The 13,901-nt window shown below is 28.4% G+C and overlaps 1 protein-coding gene across 13 annotated transcripts; it reads left to right on the plus strand.

Moving 5' to 3' along the window:
- Positions 1-3,179: 3,179 nt before the first annotated feature.
- On the plus strand, positions 3,180-6,572 carry LOC106778698 (GTP 3',8-cyclase, mitochondrial-like). 13 transcript variants are annotated; one of them, XM_022782995.1, is made up of 7 exons: positions 3,185-3,666; positions 3,748-3,818; positions 3,897-3,981; positions 4,086-4,205; positions 4,441-4,662; positions 5,893-5,961; positions 6,283-6,572. In XM_022782995.1, exons 4-7 carry the CDS (start codon positions 4,089-4,091, stop codon positions 6,313-6,315), a joined length of 441 nt encoding a protein of 146 aa, XP_022638716.1. In that variant the 5' UTR covers positions 3,185-3,666; positions 3,748-3,818; positions 3,897-3,981; positions 4,086-4,088; the 3' UTR covers positions 6,316-6,572. The 13 variants fall into 13 exon arrangements, 12 of the variants coding, with proteins under 12 accessions (XP_022638729.1, XP_014522559.1, XP_022638723.1 ...); XM_022782992.1 differs by having other exon boundaries at positions 3,748-3,794; XM_022782999.1 differs by having other exon boundaries at positions 3,185-3,654.
- The last annotated feature ends 7,329 nt before the right edge of the window (positions 6,573-13,901 follow it).

A 13,901-nucleotide genomic window follows, 5' to 3' on the forward strand; every position in this document is an offset into this window, starting at 1 on the left:
AAGTCACTATTACCTTATATTAATTTTTTTAATTATTCACATATAAGAAAAAAGACACTTCGACATATATGTCACCTTTGAATAAAATGGTGAAAAGATACTTCGATAAAACATTAGATAAATCACAACTAAATAGTAGAAAATTAAAGGTAATTAAGTTAAGAAAACAAATTAAACTTATAAATCTTAGGCCTAACCTTCATTAGATACTATATATAATTATTATTCACGAAGTATATTAGTAAATTCATTTATTATAGTATCACGATTCATTGCAAGTTATTAATTTGAATGTCGAAGTATTTATTTTAGGGTTTTCTCATCAAATAACATATAATCATATAAAAATAAAAAACATCTAAAAACAAATAAACACGTATATACATCGGTTTAATAGAATCAATTCTCGATGCTTATTTTCATAAGGAATACTTTCGTATTCAAATTAAAATAAAATTAATAACTAGATGTATAAATTATTTGGAATGTGTATGTAGATTAAGCACTCTACTTTGTTGTAATAAAAACACTTTACTAAATGACAAAATATAGTTTCTCTTCCATTTAGTTTTGTCAGTGAATTATTTAATACTATTTATTGCGAATTTTACATAACGTAATAAGAATAACAATGTTGATTATATATATAAATAAGTCATCTTATTATTAATCGAACTTTTATACTCTTCAAGGAAAAAAAATATATTAAATGAATGTCAAAAGATTGATAATATTTTTTTTGTATAAATAATATAGACTAGTTTGATTGAGAAGGAAAAAGAAGATAAAAAGAACTAAATGAAAAAATATTTTTGTTGAACTTATTTAAATTCAAAAAATAATATGTTTTTTTCTTACATATAAGTGAGTTTGACTTATTTTAGAGATAGTATTTACTCTGCCTTAATTTAAAAGAAAGAAAAAGATAAATGCATTTGACAGATATTTGCCATATCAGCAACTCTGCAAGTTATGACAGACAAATAGAAACAGCAGAAAAAAAAAATCAATATTAAATCTGTCCGGCACCAATTTGCAGAACAGTGAGATTTTTTCAGAAAAATTGATTGTTTCGTCAGAAAAAATGGTTAAAATGGAGGTTGAAATTTTGTCCTTTTATAAACAGAAAAACAATCAACGGAGTTAAAGATGGTTTTTAAGTTGACCAAAGAAATAGATTGACAACGATTGCATGAGCAAAAAATCTTGAGCATAGGTTATAATGAAGGAAAATGATATTTAGATAATATCTTTTTCACGAATATTATTTATGTGTTATTTTGTGATTGGTTTAAAATTATTATACAATCAATAATAATAATCATATAGATCAATCACAGAATAACACGTAAATGATATTTAAATATCGTAAAAAAATATTGTCTAAAGTATCGTTGTCCTATAATTAATCCATTTGTAATATTTTCAAGAGAATAACAACAACAGAAGAAAAAGAAAAACACTGTCTATGTGCTGTTTGTGAGTGGAAAATGAATATTCAAATCAATTTTGCAGGCTTATGAGGAATTGGGATTTTGTTTGACTTTGAAATTTTCCCTTTTGTAATGTTTCAGACAGCAATACATAACACATATGTAAGTATTGCATGGGGTTTCTAGAAATGTAGCAAATGTTAAGGACGTTTCAGCTTGGCTTAAAGCTAGCAAGACATGAATATAATATTTTCTGAAAAGATCAAACTTAGTTTAAATATCAAGAATGAGAACAATCGCATAAGAATTATCCAGTTTCATTTTTCACAAAATTAGTTTTCTATTTTAGAGAGAAATGTATTTCCTTTTACCACTAAACCTTGTACGTTTTTTATTATTAGAGCAGTTAAAGAGTTTATCAAGAACAATTTAAAAAATTATATGGGATTGGTTGAATGTGTTTGTAAATAAATTTAAATAAATAAAATCTACTTTATGAGAGCAGGTTGTCTCAACCAATACCAAGATAAAAAAATGATATTGAATATCATAATTTGCAATGATAATATATTATTTAAATATAAACAGTAATTTATTATTAACATTCTATAATTATTATAATACAAATAAATATTTTTCTAAATAAGATGTTAATGAATAATTAATGAATAATTATTGTAATATTACACTATAAAAGAAAATTAATATTGTGAATCTCTAAAATAAAGAATTATTAATGATAAGATATGTGACAAAATATTTGATTTTCTCTAATTGTCCTACTATTATTTATATATATATATATATATATATATATATATATATATTTTACCTGATCTAAAATTTTTGAAGATCGTTCTTTTTTTCGATTTACTTGTATTCTAAACGTTTGCATGGTTTCTTTCTCACTTCTCTTCACGTTCACAGTTCTTCTTGAGTTATAGTTTTTGATTGTTGATTTTCAGTTTAGTTTGTGGTTTTCAATTTAGACCAAATTTAAGATACTTATAAAAAGAATATTTTGACGCTTAAATAAGTAGGGTTAATATGTAGGACTATAATCTTATTACATAAAGTTAACATTTTGTCCTATCTTTTTTTCCTATTTGTAGGAATGATTGGTGGACTTTCCACTATTGATGGATTAGTGAAAACTTAATTTTGTCTTAACCTTATTCTATATTTACTTTTAATCATCACTATAGTTAGTGTTTTACATAGATTGAGCCTAATATTTGTTTGATTCAAGACATTGTTTTTTATTCCTTATTCAACATGGTGTTAGTAATAGTTTTAACGAAGAGTTTTTATGCAATTAAAGAGACAATTATGTCAATAACTGATGTCAGGACAAGAGAGTTCATTTACATATGTGTATATATGTATAATTATTTTACAAAATAATTTGATCGGCAAAACTAAACTCCTTTAAATTAAAAAATAAATAATTAAAAAAAAAGTATCTCAATTCATTCACTAAGAACTTTGAAAGAGAAAATTATAAAAAAAAAATCTTATTTTAAAGTTAAAAACAAAAATTTTGGAAATTTTTTTAGGTGGTTTTAACACTATAACTTGTACTACTACAAAAAAAATGGTATTTAAGGGGGGTTATTTTGCGGAGGTTATAAAACCCCCCCGCAAATTAATAAGATTTAAATTAGTTCTATTGAATNGTAAAAGTCCTAATAATAGCGGAGGTTTTAAGGTGTTCTTAAGGAGGTTCGTTAGTAATCAAATTATAATTCATTTTTCTTTTTATTTTTGTTCGTTTTCCTTCCATCATTTTATCTTACTTTATTTTTTCTTCAAATTGCTAAACCTAAACTTAACTCCATCAAACTCTTCCTTTTCTCGACCTTCCCGTCACAGCCATTCTCGACCAGAAAAAGCACAATGGCGACCCGCTGCAAAGTGCTGAGAAGGTGATCTCGTAGAGGAGCTCGATGTCGCCTATCATGAAGGCGGTGAGGAGTTCGGGCGTTGAACTGGACGAGGGAGTCGCAGACTTGGGAGACGAGTATACAGTCGAAGGGGTTTTCAGTTCTAGGTTTTCCATTTTTATTCAAAACTCAAATCTCAAAATCATCTCTTTTAGGTTTAGGTTTCATGTTTCAAAGGCTTCACCTTTCACCACTGTCCACAAATTCGTGACATCATAAAACCCTAATCGAAGTTGAGACAATTCTCAAACGCCTCGGCACTTATGGCGGCCACAACAGTATTGTTTGGTGTTGCGATGTCTTTCCATATTGATTTCACTTCCAATTCAACTTTTCAAAATTGTCTCTCACACTGATTGTTAATGGTGCAGGAAATTCTGGTTAACTCATAACTGGGAGTGGGGATTATTGTTGCCCTGTACGTGTTTGATGAAATTCCTAAGTTAAGTGCAATACATTTTTGTTGCCCACCTCTTGTTATTGTTGGCTTGTTGTAGTGATTGTTTCTGTTGTTCTATAGTTGGTTGTGGACGTGATTCTGACTCCGGTTGAGGATCTTGCTGTTTTGGTGCTTGTTGCTGGTCATTTTGGAGAATTTGTTGCAGGTCCATGCTCTACTCCAGAGCCCGTAATGATCCAAGTTGTAGACACCATTGCCGCTACAACAGATCTCAGTGAATATGAGAATAACGAATGGCTTTTTTTTTAGGACATGGATGGTATAAAAATCATCGGTGGTGGTACTTTTGATGGTGTCGGTAAGGAATCATGGAAAACGGCTACCGACTGTAAAGCAGACCCCAGCGCAACCTGCATCAGAAACCCTTCTGTAAGTCAGTATCTCATAAACCCTATTAAACCAACACATACATTCTGCAACTCTCTTCTTCAAATTCTATATATTAGTTTAAATTCACTAGTTTGGAAATAACATCCACTGGATAATGAAATCTACCTGTTTAATTCTATCATCTATAATAAGTGTTTTTTCGTAAAATGTTGGGTTTGATCTCTACAGATCCTTAGAGTTTTTTATACTACATTTTGTTGTTCTCTTATTGTAGAGACCCATGGTAACCATCATTACCAAACAGATGAAACAGTTTCCAAGCTTAAAAAGAGTTCAGGACCACCCTACAGATACAACCAAAAATTTCACAATAGATGGGCACGAAGGTAGAGTTTCGTTTATCACATCAATGACTGAGCATTTCTGTGCTGGTTGCAATAGATTGCGACTACTTGCTGATGGAAACTTTAAAGTCTGTTTATTTGGTCCTTCGGAGGTAAGTTATATTCAAATCATCAAAGCTCAGTGTATTATGCTTGTCCCCTAAACCTGGTGATGGTAATTGGGCTAAATCTGTGATGTCACTTATATTTGAATACTTAATGTTTTGGGTGAATCTGTAACGCCAGACTTCATGATAATATATGAAGTCTGGATGCTTAGTACGACATGAATACATACAACTACGGGAATACGATCATCTTTTTGAAATTTAGGATATCTATGTTTTGGATTCTTTAACAAAAAGTTATAGATGCATAATATGGGTGAAGAAAGAGAGAGTGGTAATTTCTCATTAACTCATGATTATGAGGATTGCTATTTAATTTAAAAAATTAGTATGAATGTAGAAGTATCAGCATTTGACATGGGAACAACACCTTTATGTTTCCATTTTTGGAGTATCAGGACATCATAGATCATATTAAATGCAGGCCTTCTAAATGTACAGTTAATTGAATTGGATACTTAGGTGATGAGGGTGAAGGATTCGGGATTAAGGAATTGGTATTTAAGGCCTATAATTTTTGTTTGCAACTAAAATCAGGATTTTCTATGCAAACTTTTAGCAATCTAGTTTTATAAAGAGTGTGATTGATTCCTTGCAGTTAGCTACTTTGGAACTGTGATGTCTACTGTTATTTCTGAATTCTTGATACGGTACATGCTTGATGATGGGAAAAAGGGAAACTATCTGATATGACCAACTCATAATAGAAAAACATAACTTCAAATATTTATTTACAAAGATAGAAGTGCCCTGCAAAAAGTGGATTCCTATAGTAAGTCTTGATATTTGTCAGTAAATGGAAGATTTGATACACATTAGGACACGATCTTTACAAGCATTAAAATATGTCTCTACCATTTGGGATTGAACATGCACACTGTCTTGCCCCTTCTTTCCATTGCACGTGCTATTTGATTTGATATTCTATTTATTGTTTTTAGATGCACTAATGTACTTTCATAATTCTTTTGAATTCTTAATCATTTTTGAAAATTTTCCAATCAATGAAACTGATAAACATTTTCCCTATTAAAGACATGCCCGTCATTATGGATGTTATCTATACCATTTATGTTCAAGTCAAAGGTGCTTGATGTATGTATGGATGTTGACATCGGTCAGGACAATAAAACATGTCATAACATACATATGGCATCTTTAATGTGAGCTTCACCAAAAGGTTTTTGTGATTTTTTTATATGGGTCGTGTTTCAGGTTAGTTTAAGAGATCCCTTGAGATGTGGTGCAGAGGATCATGAACTTAGGGAGATAATAGGAGCAGCGGTATGCACTTCTTCTTATTATTATTATTGCTAAATCTCAATTGTGTTGTAATGATTTATAATTCTTTTATTTCTTTACCAGGACTTATCATTCTCTTAATATGATGATGCTGCAATAGAATTTCACTCACTGCTATTTTAATTTAACATGCTAATGAACCTTTATTAAAGAAGATATACTGCAAATAGGCCTATGATACATATTGGTGGATAAGGTTTCTTCTTCTTTATTTATTTATTTTCTATAAAGGTTATCCATTCAATCTCTAAAATATTTCTTTTACAATTTACTGAGGCACATCATGATTTGTCTGTATTTCAGGTATCATACATACATAGCAGGCCACCAGAGTAGTCCTGGTGAGAAAATTGAGTATTATCTGAGATCTTCATTGATAATCAATCTCACTACAAAGGGTGATCAATTTTTCAACTATACCTAGTCACATATACTGTTGAATGTTGTGCCTTTGGATAGAACCCACTGTTGTATCGAGTAATAATGCAAATTTGGGATTGAATTTTCTGATCATGTATAAAAATATAAATATTATAAAGTTATCCTTCTCTGTAAAAACTTAAGTGAAAAATAAATCTCCAATGTTTTCTTCTTCTCTTGGTTCTTTCNCTGTTATTCAGATGAAACACATTATTGGAATACTATGCAATAATGTCCAACGAAAATTGTTTCTCAATTTATTTTTCTAAATTTCTTTCAATTCAAGAGCTTTTATTGTATGGTATCTTTTTTTAATCAAAGGAATCATATTTGTTTGGTATTTAATAATTTTATAAAAAAATTAAATTTATTTAATTTTGAAATTGAAAAAAAAAAGTTAATGGAAATAGATAGTTATTATATATTTTAATAATCATCAAACAAAAAACGATATTATATATCTTAATAATCATTAAACAAAAAAGTGACAAAAATATAAAGGAGGTTAAAAACCCCCTCAAAATAATAGTCAGTAATAGAGGAGGTTTTTACCCTCTGCCAAAAAACCCCCGCAAATTGAATATATAGAGGAGGTTTTTACCCTCCGCAGAAAGACCCCCGCAAATTGAATATGATACCAGGGGGCGAAAAAAACCCCCGCAGATAGTTTGTGGCGACTCAAACTGCGGGGGTTTGAAGAACCCCCGGAATTTATTTAGCGGAGGGTAAAAACCCCCACAAATTGAAAGAAAAACTCCCTCTAAATAAGCTTTTTTTTGTAGTATACATTGTTTAGTTGGTTAACTGTCAAATATGGTGCATAAGAGTCACTTAACAGGTATCTCAAGGCTACCTGGCTTCTCAGTCTCACTCAAGTCTAGCTTTAAGGTTAGTTGTTGAGAATACAAATAAGACAAGATCAACAATAGAACATAATTAAATAAAGATTAAAGATAAAATATAGTTTAAATATAATTAAGTCAAATTTAGACCTCACTTAATCATATGAATATTATTATACCTAACTAGAAACAATATAAATAAGTGAATGCATAAGAATAAAAGGTTAACTTTTGTAGGCGAAAGGTCAACTAGCTTTTCCTTGTAAGGTCCACAACTTTAACATAGTAGGATATTGGGTATCGAGAATCGAATATCCCAATTTGGATACCGGATACTAATATTTCTTAACTAAAAGCGTAGATGAATAGTTCAAGGATTAAAACTCATGGTTGGACCTTAATAGGTAATTGGGTCAGTGGGTTTCAAAGCTGATTAGCCATATAAATATGGCTCATCTAGTTGAACTCATGGTCAACGAGGTAAAACACTATAAATAAAACATTAGCAGTAATTTATGATTCACTTTTGCATTGATTGAGATTTGATAAAGGAAGCTTTGACCAATTACTACTTGAGTTTCAGAAAACCTTTTGCAAGATTTCCTCTCTTGTGGTCATATCTAGATTAGTGGAAGACGAGTACCGAGTACAGAGAATGAGTGTTAAACAATAAAGAGGATAACGCGTGGAAAAGATATCTTTGTATAATATATTTATTTATGAAAAAACAACTTCAAACCTATTAACAATACATCTCTCATAACAAACTCGAATAAACACACTTTAAATAATATTTTTATAAATAGACCTATCCAAACTAATAATAGGAAACAATATAAAATAAGAAGAGTAAAATTTTGTAAGAGCATTGATACAACATTTTAATTATATGATGTAATAACAATTGTGAAAGATTATATATATTTTATAAATTATAATTTAAAACTCAAAGATTAAGATATAAAAAAAAATATGAAACAGAGAAAATTAAAAATAATTTAATATATTTTTCGTTCTTAAACATTGATAAAAACTCATTTTAATTCTTCTAATAAATAATTTATCTACTTGATCTATTCACTTGTAGATAATTATGATAACAATCGGAACTTACCGATATTATTAATGTTTAACCTAATTACTAACATTATCCATTCTCCACTACACACATCTACAAAGTTCAAAATTATAAAAACCTTAATTCAATACATTTGAACTACTAATTCATTGATATTTTAAAAGCTGTGATGATGTAGTAAAAAGATTAGATGAAAAAAAAAAGTAAGAGTGTAACATTTCACGTACTCTTATAATAAAAAAAAGTAGGTATGCATTAAAATCGAACATACGGAATTTCAGAGAAATGCTCCCGACAGTGTGGCATTTCATGTCTGACAGGTTGTGAACCTTGCCTTTTTTTTCCATGGTAGTTGCATCAGTTATTAGACATATAAAACGAAACACTCAGAAAAATTAAATACTAATAAAAGTGATTAAATAACATACCAATACCAACATTTTTATTTTTATTTTTTTAATTTTCTTCTGTCATTTTCAGATGTGTTACTCTCTTATGTAAGAGGTAAAAATACTATTATTGTGATTTGATAATAATATTTTGATAACATTTTAATAATAATATTCTAATATTATTTATATGTTATTGATTGGTTAAAATTATTTTACAATTAGTAATAAGGGTTAAATATGTTTTTAGTCCTTATATTTTGAGGTGATTTTGGTTTTAGTCCATTTTTAAACTATGGTACAATTTAGTCCTTCAACTTTAGAAAACTCTGGTTTTAGTTTTTTTTACCAAATTTTTTTAATTTTATTTGTTGTTTCAAACGCGTTTCTCAGTTAACATTAAAGTAATAATGTGTCAAACAGTGTAAACAATCCAAATGCTATAATAAAACATGCTTGAAATAACAAATAAAGTTAAAAAATTCGGTAAAAAGGACTAAAACTAAAGTTTTCTAAAGTTGAAGGACTAAATTATACCATAGTCTGAAAATGGACTAAAACCAAAATCGCCTCAAAGTATAGGGACTAAAAACATATTTAACCCTAATAATAATAGTTATAAACATCACTATAGACAAATCAAATAATGATATATGTTAAAATATTGTGAGTTAAAATATCATTATCTATTAATATTCACATGTCATTTCTTTTTTCACTTTTTGTTAAGCATATTCACACCAACATATAATATAAGTTTATAAAAAAAAAGTTTATTAGAAAAATACAATATTAATAAAATTTAAATTGAATCATATAACATATTAACATCATCTTTTATTCAAAATTTTAAAATAATAAATTAATAAGTTTTTATCTTTATATGTTATTTTATTCTTTATTTTTATACAATATAAATTTAGAGTTACCTTCGGATTCTCAACACCAATTTAAGTGAAATTTTTTTTATTAAAATATATTTATATATATGAAAATGAAAAATAAATAAACTAAGGAGAATCACATTGGCACATGGGGAATGAATTATTATACCTCTCTCATAATTTGTGCCGTGACATTCGTCTGATTTTGACTCTATGGACCCAACATGTTATGCTCAACCATTTTTGTTTTAATTTCTTTCTTTATTGTTTTAGTTTGTTCCATGATTTAATTATTCTTCGTCATGGATTATCAATACCAAAATACAAAACGTCAACTTTCTATTTATTATTATTATTTTTTTCTGATTTCTTTTCCCAACTTTATTCAAAATTCTAAGCAATTAGAAATTAAATTGCATGTGTTCAAACTATATCCCTAGCTTTTCGTAAAATAATGGAGATTGATTGGTTCAAACATAATAAACATTTAGGTCAACGTAATGAATTTAATCTTCTGATATTCGTGGTTAATTAACATAGTGTGTTTTAAGTTTAATTTTCTAAAATAAACTATATTGAGTACTATAATACCTCATATCGTATGGGCTATATAGTATGCATGGTAATTAAAGCTATGAACGTTAAAACATGTATTAGTAAGTTAAAGTGTAATTATTTAAAGTAGGTTTTAAAGGTCTCACCGAATTAATTAATTGTATAAATATGTAATATTAAACATGTTAAATTAAGGGTTTTTCTATGTTTAGAGTTATTCATTAAACCTGTATTATTATTTGCTCGTGTATCAAATAAAGTTATACGAGAAATAAAAATTTTACATACTAAAGATTATTTATATTTCATAAATAATATAATCAGAACTCATTACAGATTGAACAAACTTTATTTGGACTATGAATCTGTACTATAAAATTAGAATAAATATAAAGATAAATGAATACAAATATTAAAAACAAAAAAAAATTGTATTAAATATGACTTATAAAAATTAATATCTAATATTACAATTTTTTAAAATTTGATTTTAAAACAACAGGTTTAAATTAACTGTCATAAAAAAGTATATTTGTTTAAAATTTTTATTTGGGATATTTGTTTAGCAATTTCGATATCAGTTAAACAATTGAGTGAAAATAAAGAAAAAAAAATTAAAAATAAGATTCACAAAAGTTAGTCTTAATTAACATTTTATATTGAATGTGATGTGAAATATTTTATATGAAAAAAAAAATTCCAACATTTGATGCCTTTATCTTTTATATTAAGATATGTGGTTGACATGAAAGCATTAGTATGAAAGCAAACATAAATTCTTTGTTCTTGACACTTCACTTCCTCTTAGTGCTTAGTAAATTTAGAATCTAAATAATAATTGACAGAGATATTTCCCACTCCAAAAAGAGAACCTTTGAATCTTTTTTTATCTATAGCTAGCAACTAGGTGTATTATAAACGAAAAAAAAAACCCTACTTTATAGCCATATAAAACAAAAAGTAAGTTAATGTCACAAACTAAGGTATATGTATATAATAGTATATGCTGTAACGCTCCGGCAACTTACAGGTGACTGCCCCACACATCAACACGAGGTTTTCCAGTGTGCTTTGTCCTCATTCACACATTGTCTAAGAAAACTTTCCAGAAGGTCACTCATCCCATAATTACTCTAAGTTAAGCACGCTTTGTTTTTCGGTAGTCTAACTCATAAGAACTCCATGGTTAAGCGTGCTTAGCCTAGAGTAATTATGGGATAGGTGACCTTCCGAGAAGTTTTCTCGGAAAGTGTGTGAGTAAGGACAAAACACACTGGAAAGTCTCGTGTTGATGTGTGAGGGCAGTCAGCTGTCCCTCTAAGTTGCCGGATCAATAAATATGCAATAATTCTCAAATAAATTTTATTTGAGAAATTAGAATTCCCAGTCAAATCCACACTTTACTCAAACCCTCCCATTATGACTAGTGCCTATACTTTTATATCAATAGAATAATTTGGTTTTTAAACTTTAAAAAACCTAAAAGTATATATCATGCATGCTTACATAAAACATTACAGACATTATAGTATAACAAATTTAGACTGATTATTACATTGTAAAATCCTAGATTGACGTTTGAAAAGTTGAAAGTAGGTTTGAGTATAAGGTGAAAGCAAGTGTATGAAAGAAAATAACATGAGAGGTCCACCATGGATGATGCTTATCCGAAGAATATATCCACTTTCCATGTCTTGTTGGGTAACCCTAACATATTTCCATGTCCACAGAAACACATGCAGGGGCCACTTTCAAACAAAACCGAGTTCAATGAGGTACAACATGTATTTATATATTATAAACGAATGTCTGTCTTCTATCTTTTTCTTCTTTCCTCTGTTAGATAAGGGTTTTTTCTTTGTTGTTGAGCACGTTGGGGTGAACGTGAAAAAATATCTTTATTTTAGCTTTGTTTTTACTTTGACTCTTCATTAATTATAATAATTTTATTTATTTATTTATTTATTTTGTGTAGTGTATGAGGCTGGCATATATGCCAATGCCAAGACAATACTGTTGTCATTTCATGAAGTGCTCCAACCATAGCCAGGGTATCCTTTTTGTATGATGCTTTTAAGTCATGACCACCAATGTGAATGTGATCCTCATTTTAACAGATAAGATTCACTCCCTAGCTTGATGATTAAGTCTTTATGTGATTCTAAAGTGATTAGTTCAAAATTACTTCACGTTCAATACTAATAATCATATAAACTACGTAATGATACGTATTAAAACATTAAAACGTAGAAAAAAAATTATGGAAAAAGTCTTTTTAACAATTCTTTTTTGACAACTTTTTTATAACGCATATGTGTCAATTTGTGATTCGTCCGTTTCAAATATTTTTTTAGAATAGATTCAAACAGACCAATAGAACGATGACACTGTCCTGTTATTAAAAAATTATTAAAAAAAAGTTGTTAAAATATCATTGTCCAAAAATTATTATAAAACTATCATTATCATCTTGGAACGAAGTATTTGATAAATTGAGTATTACTGAGCAGTGATCAGCGGAATTTGGCAAAATGCATTGCTGAGTCATTCACATGACTCCGTTGTGTCAATTTCATTAGCCCCACTCCACAGGCCAAATGCCACGTGCCATTTTTACACTTCCAGCTACTTTTCATTTTCATTTCAAGTTTCAAATTACAGTGAAGAAAGTAATATATATATATATATATATATATATATATATATATATATATATATATATATATATATTATTCTTATACGTACGAAAATTTTATATTCTTGTATTCTCCTTTCATACTTCTAAAAAGTTTGAGATTGAATCTAGACTTAATTTGTTTTATTTTCTTTTGTCTGAAAAAAACGTCAATTTTATCTATAAGTTTTAAATCTTTTGAATTACCTTAAAAAAAAGGATTAATTTGATTATGTTATTAGGCATCACATTAGCAAAATAACGGGTTTTTTAATACCCACTTCTTATCGGGTCGGGTTCGGGTTTTGCACTATCTGTACTCGCAAATACCCGTTACCTACTTAGAAGTTAAAATTACATCTCTGTCTTTAGTTTCCTTTGCATAAGTACCTTTAACTTAAAATCTAAAACATTTCAATTTTTTTTTTCAATTTAATTTGGATTATTTCATTTAAAAACTTATAATATTTTTTTTAAATATTCGTGGGTTAAAAACGAGTATCCCACGGATTTTAAAATACCCGCGGATATTTTTTAAACGGGTACCCGGCAGGTAACGGGTCGGATGACGGATACGTTTTTATCCGGCGGGTCGGGTTGTGGATAGACACTATCCGTATCCGACGGGTCGGGTTACGAATAGACATTATCCGTATCCGGCGGGTCGGGTTGCGGATAAACACTATCCGTATAATGAAAGTTGTAAGTCTTAATTATCCGAGTTAAGCTTTTGGTTCGAGTTATTTTTAACTTTTGGAACCTTTTTGATTTTTAATTTTTTTTTCCACATTCCATCGTCTTTTACCGTTTTCCTCCATTTTATTTTTATCTTTTACTATTTTCCTTCACCAAACATAAATTAAAATAAAACAACTATACGAAGGTTTAGTATATAAAACCAAATTACTAATTAAATACTCTTTTGTCTGTTATATAAGTGTTTAAAGTGTTAAATATATAAAAAAAGTACAGTAATTAGGTGATATTTTTTTTTAATAATATTAATAATAAGATATTATATCAATGTGATGTTCTTTTTATTTCCATAATAAAAGATGAGTTACATACATAGATTAAATT

Source organism: Vigna radiata, chromosome 1 (genome assembly GCF_000741045.1).
Source record: "Vigna radiata var. radiata cultivar VC1973A chromosome 1, Vradiata_ver6, whole genome shotgun sequence".
NCBI classification, from domain to species: Eukaryota; Viridiplantae; Streptophyta; class Magnoliopsida; order Fabales; family Fabaceae; genus Vigna; species Vigna radiata.